Genomic DNA, 8,646 nt, shown 5'->3' with positions numbered 1-8,646 from the left:
AGGGGCCTGTCCTGAGCCTGGGGGGGTGAGGGGACAGGGACACGCAGGGACCTGTCCTCAGTCCCTGTCCCCAGGAGACCGGGCTGGAGAAGCATCTCGCAGAAATGAAATCCTGTGCCCATGCCAGAAAGCCGGGTGGGCACACGGTCCCGTCCGGCCACAGCGTCCCCGCGTTCCCCACCTCCATGGTTTCCCGTGCGGCTCGCCGTCCCTTGGCCCTGTCCTGTCCGCAGAGCCGGTGGCTGTGCTGGTGACAGCTGGAGTTGAGCACACGTGGGGTGGCACCAGGTTCGCTCCTCTCCTCCCGCTGCCCGGCGGTGCCCTGGAGCCCAGCCACTTCTCGGGGTATCAGCTGCCTGTCAGTGAGAGCAATAAATACTCTCGTCCGCATTAGGTGTTTTAAGCCCTTACCCTGCATGGAGGTGGTTTATACAACGCTGTTTCTCTCTGATTAAATGCTTTTATCATTAAGGAATGCGAAATCTTCTTTCCTTTCGTGGATAAGGAAGAATTATGATTTACTGGGTCTTTGTGCCGGGAGGTGTGTAGGATCTATCCCTGCATCTCTCCGTTCCCATGGTGGTTTGTCTCTTCTGCTCAGATTTTTGACCCGCCGGAGGAACTGGAGAGGAAGGTGCGGGAGCTGGCGGACTTGATCAGGAGTTCCTCCAATGTGGTGTTTCACACGGGGGCTGGAATCAGCACCGCCTCGGGGATTCCTGACTTCAGGTAGGGACAGTGGGCAGCAGGTGAGGGGTTGGGAGGATGGCACCTTCTCCGAGTCCATCTCACGTCTTGTAAAGGTCTGGACTGTGCTCCCTGCTACCCCAGCCAGACCTACCCCATCCCTGCTGTCTGGTCCTGGATCCAGCTGAAAATACCCTTTTCCTCCTCCACACCCATTTGACATTAAGCCGTACCCACAGAAGCCCTACATGCGCTCTGCTTGCATCAACGACAAAAATCGCTGGCAATACACGACCTTCCTTTAGCAGTGCCTTGCTCATCCTCCATCGATAGGGCTTGTGGTGCACTTACAACTGTCTTCTCAGCGCCTGAGATCTCAATTCTCACTCTTTCTGTCCCCATTGCTGCAGGGGGCCCAATGGTGTCTGGACTATGGAAGAGAAGGGGCTTTCCCCAAAATTCGACACTACCTTTGAGAATGCCAAGCCCTCCAAGACTCACATGGCGCTGCTGGGGCTGCAGAGAGTCGGCATCCTGAAATTCCTGGTCAGCCAGAATGTGGATGGCCTTCACGTGCGTTCAGGATTCCCACGGTACTGCCTCTCCTGCCCTGTCCGGGTCCCTCGTGCCTGTCCCAGCTGCTGCCACGTGGCTGTTCTTGCTGCCTGATTAGCGTGGCCTCGCGTGCAAGCGTTTGATGCTGGGGCTTGATTTCCAAGGCTGGCTTGGAAGCTGTCTGCCCACTGACATTGGGAGTGGAAACTGGGATGTGCTGGTGTGGGAAGGGGTACATAAACCAGCTTGAATTTAGAGCAGAGAGGTTATGGTAATAATTCAGAGGGTGATGAAATTAAGTCAGCCTCAGCTGATGCTCTCTAGAAGTGCACCCAGAAGCCGTTTGTTCACAAGTAGAACGAACAGGTCGCGGTGTTGAGCCATCGCATGTTACCACCCATCAGCTGAGTGGCTGTAGCTGTTGGTGCCGTTGTGAGCAGCCGGGCTGCGCTGCGTGACTGCCTGGGGGCTTGTGGCCCAGGGATTGAGACATTGGCTTCAAGTAGGGCACGTGCTCCTGGGAACTGGGCTCAGAACTGCGCTCAGGGCACACGGTCCTTTCCGCTGCTTCTGTACCCATCCAGAGGGGTGAACGGATAGGAGGGAGGGCGAGAGCGTCTGAAACTGCTCCTGCTGCTTGCAGAGATACGTGTCGCCCTGTTTTATCAGCGTTGCTAGAGCTGTCTCAGAGTGCTGGATCTTGTGCTATTTTACGGTTTGCTTAAATTGAATTTCTTGAGAGAAAATAAAGGCAGTGCTGCTGCCCATGCCTGGGCCCAAGGTAGCCTTAAAAAGCATTTTGTCTCTGAATAAATTTGCAAAACTGCAAGGGCGGCAAGACAGAGAGAGTCCCGCAGTTGGAACTGGTCTGACTTACCGGCTGTGGTCTCTGATTTCCTCGCCCGCTGTGATGAGGTCAGGGATCCTGCGTAGCCGTGTTCCCTCGGCGGGAAGCTGCGACGTGTGGAAGCCAAGGGTACAAGATCTCCCTGCATGGGTGGGGACTGAAGTGCATTTAGCAGCGCAGTGGCTGTTTCAAAGATGTCCTCAAAGGAACCTGTCTTTCCATTAGCACTTACGCAACAGGCTTTTTTCCCTTCAAGAAACTTCAGCCTTTCATAAAACCCATTTCCAGCACTTAAGACCAGCGAGCGATTGTCTTGTGAGGCAAACTGCTTGGAGCTGCCGGGAAAGGGAAAGGAGAGCAGCTGAATTCAAATAAAATAAAACGAAGGTAGTTGGGATGAGAACGAGGAGCATGAATCGGACCTCAAAGAAGATATATCTCGCAAACGTCCTCAGCCATCACGGGCTGAGCGGAGAGCTGCCTCCAGGGGGTATTTCCTATTATTAAAAGCCCTGAGTCCGGGTTCCTGCTCCTAGCGCCACATTTGTCTTTTTAAACTAAACAACCATGGGAAAAAGAATAGGAAGTAATGACCAGAACTCAGCTGTGCTCCCTGCAGCCCAGTGCCACTGGCTCCCGCTCTGGTTTAGCACAGCTCTTCCGCCCAAGTGAAGCATGTGCTTAGGTAAGCGCTGCTGAACTGGGGCCAGAATGGGGGAAATCAAGTCAATCCTGTCTCCATCCACCCTGGAGGAGGTTCCCAGTCACCGTGGAGCTTGTAGGAACACAGGGAGAGCGTGGCCTTGTTTTCCTCTATCTTCTGCGCTTTGAGGCTTGCGCTGAGCTTGAGGGGAGTTTTAGTCAAACGAGCGGCAAAGGGCTGGAACCATGCAAGGACAGAGAGGAACGCTGAGTGCTGAGAAAAGCAAAGATCCAGTTTACTACTGGGCGCAGAGAAGATTTGAGGCTGAATCAGAACAGGGGCTAGAATTGGTGCTGGAGATGGAAGCATTTAACATTAAAAAGCCAAGACATGCCGTCCCTCCCCTTAGTCCCAGTTGTGGTGGCCATAGCGTAGTGCTTTCATGATGGAGATGAAACCGTGGCACAGAAGGCCTCTCACCAGGATATGAACATGTCCTCTGGGTCTTCCCTCCCCCGCGAGAGGGACAGTTCTGCCCAAACTCCCTTCGAACGGTATTTCTTGTGTTAAATGCACAAAGCGGTGCTCAGCGTGCCGTAGTTTTGCCAGCGCCTGCTTGCCCTGCGTGTGATGGCCACACTCGGCGCAGGGAAGCTCCCACTCTCGGTGACCGGACCAACGCTCTTCTCTGCCGGACCAGCTGCCTCCCTGCAGCAAGGCCAGGTCGTTTCGTGGCACCCAGCGCTCCCAGAGCCTGCCTGACACTGGTGCTTTGCCCTGAAGCAGCCATATTTGTCTATAACTAATATAATTCCCTTCAGTGCTGACCCAGCACTGTCCCCAGGCCATGGCAGAGGGTCCCTGCCACCCCACGTCACCTGGCAGGTCTGATCCGGCAAAGCTGGGAAGTGTGGAAACCCTTGAGGTGCAGGGCCCCTGGTGATGAGGGGGGTTTGGGCAGCTTCCCCCGTTGCCCCAGGGCTCTCCACCCTTCCCAAGCTCACCTCTGCTGTTTCTCCCGCAGGGACAAGTTGGCTGAGCTCCACGGGAACATGTTTGTGGAAGAGTGCGTGAAATGCGGCAAGTACGTGAGCCCTGAGCGTGGGGAGGGCATCGGCGGAGTGGGGGCCTTTGTTGCTCTCCCCAGGAACGATGGAGGCCCTGCACACGCCGTGGAGCTGTCTGCCTGGCAGGTCTCTAGCACAGTGTGCGTGGGCAGATCTGTCTGTCTGAATCCTAAACCCTGTCAAATGGTGGGAAATGAACATTCTGGGAATTCTCCGTTGCCTGGGAGGCCCTTGGCAAATCCTGCTCCTCCTGGCAAGGTGGATGTGCCAGCAGGGCTGCTGGCAGCAGGGTCTGTGCCTGCTGGCTGGAGAGAGGAGAGGAGGTTGCTATGAGCTGGGTTTTCCGTCCTGGTTTGTGGCAGACCTCTGGGCCTGTTGGTCAGAGCTGCTGGCAGCAGCGCCTGGTTAGAGACGCAGGCAGAGATCGATGAAGAACTGAGATGCTCCACTCATTGCTTGTGGCTCTCAGCCGTCACCTGCTTCCTCCAAGCAGGGTGCTTGTGGTGTGAGGTGTGCCATATCGAGGGGGACATTTCACAGCGGGTGCCCCCTCCCTGCCCTGAATGGCTCCGTCTCTCTTGCAGGCAGTACGTGCGGGACGCAGTCGTGGGCAGCATGGGGCTGAAGCCAACGGGCAGGCTGTGCAGCGTCACCAAAGCCCGGGGGCTGCGGGCCTGCAGGTACGTCTGCTGGGGACGCTGGACGGGGTCGTGGGGTGGCAGGGACCCGTTCACCCGAGCAAATGGCTCTGGTGCGCAGACTCGGCTTTGCAGGGCTGGGCTGACAGTCCCTCCAGCTCAGGTGAAGAAACAGTGGGTGTAGGGGACATCTCCAAAAACCCAGATAGGAAGCCAGCACCCATGTCTCCAAGGAGTCCCAGCCATGCAGCCTCCTTGGGGGGGTCTTCCCACGCCAATAATCTGAGCATGTCCTAGTGCTGGAGAGTGCCCTGCTGTGGGACGGCAGCTTAGAGAGCCCCTTCCCCTCCAGCAGGATACGGCCACTGCGCTGCCCTCGTGCTCCTGGCCTTCGGTAGGGGAGTGTAGACAGTGTTTCCAGCTCTGCAGCTGGAGGTACCCTGAGGTGATCCGGCATCCAGACACGCTCCGCATGCCCCTCGTGCTTCCTCACCCAGGCTCACCGGGTCCAGCCCCGTTGCTTTTCTCATCTAAGCTGGCTGCGGAGCCAGCACAGGAGAGCCGGGGGCTCCAGGCTGTGGGGCAGAGCTCTGCTGGCTCAGCTCTGATGCTGGGGAGTGAAAGACACATCCCAGCTCTGAACTGGGACAGCAAAGCAGCTGGGGCTTTGGTGGCGTTGCAGCATCAGCCACAAAATCCCTCATGTGGGTGAATTCTGTGCCTTCCCTCACCTGCCGGTGAGTCCCCTCGGCTTGTCAGGGCTCTCTCTGTCCCTTCGCAGTGCTGGGCCAGGGAGCGTGGGACAGGATCTGGGTCACTGTCCCCTCTCCCAGGGCAGCTCTGCTTCTTGTTCCTGCCTGGCAGGGGGAAACTGTGGTGTCCCTGTGTGTGTTTTCTAGAGGGAAGTTAAGAGACACCATTCTGGACTGGGAAGATTCCCTGCCCGACCGCGACCTCACACTGGCGGACGAAGCCTGCAGGTACTGCGCGTGGGCTCTTCACGCTGTGGCAGCTGCTGCCGCCTGCAGCTCACGGTGCCCCGGGAGACTGCCCGGGCTCCCCGTCCTCTGCCAGCACCACAGCGGTCCTCAGGCCATTTTGTTCATCGGCTTTGTTCATCGTGTTTTGTGCCTCGCAGCCCTGAGGCTGTGCCCATGGCACAGCAACGCCCAGCCCTCTCCCCGGAAAGTGTCCGAGAGAAACCACAACAAATTCTGGCCACAGCTTTGCTTCCCGAGTGGGAAGCTTGTAGAGTCCACACTGGAGCAGAGCAGGAGAAGCAGCCGGCAAACAGCCACAGCTTTTTCTCTGCCCTGGATGTTTTGTCTCCTCCCTGCAGGAAAGCTGACCTCTCCGTCACTTTGGGGACCTCTCTGCAGATCAAACCCAGCGGCAACCTCCCGCTGATCACAAAGAAGAGAGGAGGGAAGCTGGTCATAGTCAACCTACAAGCAACCAAACACGTGAGTGAGAGCGTTCTTGCTGCTCTGAGCTCAGAGCAATTTGCTCTGCACTGCTCCTTTCCCCTCGCTTTACTTGTTTCAGCCCCATCACAGTTTAGTCCCTGCACATCGTCCCCTCCCAGGCGGCCAGATAGAAGAGTGGTCTCGCTTAGCAAGCAAACAGGCTGGGCTTCCCTCCTTGGAGGGTTTAAACCTGCAACCTCCGATAAACACCTAGAAATGGAAGGTAAATCTTAAGAGCAGAATAAAAACTCAGCCCAAAGCCTGATGTATCCTCCGGTGAATTAGTCTGATGAAATAACTGCACACACGTAACCCACGCCACGGGGCAGAGGGGTTCGGTTCATGTTCAGCCCTGGTTTTGGTGCCCTAATTGTCCAAAGTCTTTCGAATAACCAGAGCTGGGGGGTTTCTGGGATGTCATTAGAGCTCCCTTGTCCCTGGCCCACTCTGTCCTGGGCTCGCTAGCCTGGCTCTGCATCCACCTCCCTGTCTCTGGGCTGTATTTCAAGGTGGGCACTGCCCGCCCACACCCTGCTAGAGCCCTACCAGCCTGCGGCGTATCCGGGGAGCGGTGCCAGACGGGGTCAGGGTCCCAGTTCGTTTTCCACCAGGGGTGATGGCTCAGGGACAGGAGCCCTGGAGCCCACGTGCAGCTGAGCCATCACCCAGTCCCTGTCCCCACGCGCTCCCTGGGAGGGGACGTTTGTCCCCGCACACTATGTTTGTCCCTTAACGCCGTGCTTGCCCTCGCTTGCCCCAGGACAGACAGGCCGACCTGCGCATCCACGCCTATGTTGATGATGTCATGACGAAGCTGATGAAGCACTTGGGGCTGGAGGTCCCAGAGTGGACGGGGCCGGTGGTGGTGGAAAGCGCTGAGCTCACCAAGCCCGAACAGCTCTTCAAATTTGACCCCGGGGTTCGCGGGCTGCTGAAGGAGGAGCCCCTCTCCCAGCACAATGGCACGGGTGGGCTGTGCCCTGACCTTGGGACCACGCTGGTGGAACACCGTGACAGTCTGAAGCAGGAGTGTCCCAGCCCGGACACGGGGCCAACGACGGTGAAGAAGATGAAGGTGGAGCCTCTCCTCACCTGACCCAGACTGTTCCCTGTCTGTGTAGACACTCGTCTGTGCCGCTTTTCCTACCGACTTTTTTTTATACCCTTAAACATTGTCCCTTTTTTTATGTAAGTATTAAATACACTTGAATCGCATGTGTCGGGGCAGCTGTGCCCACCGGCCTGAGAAGGGTGTCACCTGCTTGAAACGGACCGAGCATCTCACTCCTTCTCTGCGAGGAGATGGTTGTGGGGTCCAGCAGACCTCGGAGGGGCAGAGGGACGAGGTGCTCGGCGCTGGGGCGGTGACACAAGGGGATCACTGGGGCAGCTGACGCCATCTCAAATGAAGCTGGGGCTGGGCAGTGGTTGGGATGAGCCGCTGCCATCTCCTGGCTGAGCTCTCTCCGCAGAGCCGGTCCCGTGCGTGCTGGGGATCTGGGGGATGTCGCTGGGTGGTGGAAGGGGACTGGTGCTGGCCGAATCCTGGCCTGGCGCAGGGGTGGGAGCTGTGGGATGGTGCCCCGGTCCCGCTGCCCTCCCCTCTGACTCCTGCTGCGCCCACTACTCCTGGCGCAGCCCCAGGCTGGGTCTGGCCATGTCTCCCAGCTCCATTGGACCCTGTTGCCTCATGGCAGCTCGGCACGAGGTGTCCCTGGCCCAAGAGTCCTTGAAAGCTTGTGAATCGCCCCATATTACACTACAGCAGGTGGGTTTTTTCCAAAATACCTTTTATTTAGAGATGAAAAATGAGAACTCCTTTTTGTTGTAGATGGCTGCTTTCTGGGTAAAAAAAAAAAAAAAAAGAACAAAACCAACCAGTTGCAACATCAATAGCCAACCAGCCCAGGGCCCCTCCAGATCCCTCATCCCCATCCTGAGTGACCCCGTGTCCCTTCCGCAACTCCTGCTGCACCCGGGGGGCAGGAGCAGCCCCTTCCCTCCCAGTAAGGCCAATGGGAACCGGTCTGATCTTCCCAGTTCACAGATACAAGCAAAGCCAAGTGGGTCCAGCATCTGCCCGCGCCTGGAGGCAGATCCTAGAGGGGCCACTCCGAGGGCTTGTCCCATAGGGGATGAGGTGCTGAGCCACCCCATCGCATCCCCCGTGGTCCCTGGGTGCTGCTTAAAGCTCCTCAGCCGGCTCCAGCACCGTGGGCCTGCCGTGGTCAGCCTTGGTCCAAGCCAGCGATGCCAGGCCACGGTGCGGCACGGTGCCGTCCCCAGACATGGTGTCGGCTCCATCCCCATCCCCGTGGGTCAGCCCCTCTGACGCAAGCGTGCCGTTACGGGGGGAGGTTTTGTCCGGGTGTGGGGTGAATGTGCGGCCACCGAAGGCTTCGTGCAGGGTCTCGGGGGCTTCACCCAGGCGCTCCGGCCACAGTGACTCTGGAGGTTTATCGTCCCCGGCTTGGGGCTGTGTGTAAACCACGCGGGAGGCGGCCGCGTTGTGCAGTGACCTGGAGAAAACTGAGTGCGAAGGAGGGTCAGGGCCCGCTCCAGCGCCCGGAGCTCCTGGCACAGCCCCGGCGCAGCCCTCACCTCGCACGGGTCTGAAGTCGCCGTCCGCCTTGGCCTTGCTGGGGGCGAAGGGGCTGATGGAGGGGAAGACGATGAGCGCGAAAGAGAGCAGCAGGACCTGGGGGCAGAGAGGGGACCAGGTTCTGGGACACCGCTCCCAAAG

The 8,646-nt window shown here is 58.1% G+C and overlaps 1 protein-coding gene across 1 annotated transcript; it reads left to right on the top strand.

The window, feature by feature from the left end:
* Positions 1-233: 233 nt before the first annotated feature.
* On the top strand, positions 234-7,121 carry SIRT6 (sirtuin 6; the record flags this gene model as incomplete). The annotated part of the gene is made up of 8 exons (XM_009585612.1): positions 234-358; positions 602-729; positions 1,098-1,280; positions 3,757-3,816; positions 4,384-4,479; positions 5,337-5,417; positions 5,777-5,900; positions 6,664-7,121. Coding segments are annotated over 8 exons (1,133 nt in total), but the record flags the coding sequence as incomplete, so codon positions are not given.
* Between the last annotated feature and the right edge of the window lie 1,525 nt (positions 7,122-8,646).

The sequence above is a fragment of the Fulmarus glacialis genome, unplaced genomic scaffold (assembly GCF_000690835.1).
Source record: "Fulmarus glacialis isolate BGI_N327 unplaced genomic scaffold, ASM69083v1 scaffold27119, whole genome shotgun sequence".
Classification (NCBI taxonomy): Eukaryota; Metazoa; Chordata; class Aves; order Procellariiformes; family Procellariidae; genus Fulmarus; species Fulmarus glacialis.
The sequence above is the reverse complement of the archived record's forward strand: the minus strand, read 5'-3'. Positions and strand labels throughout refer to the sequence as shown.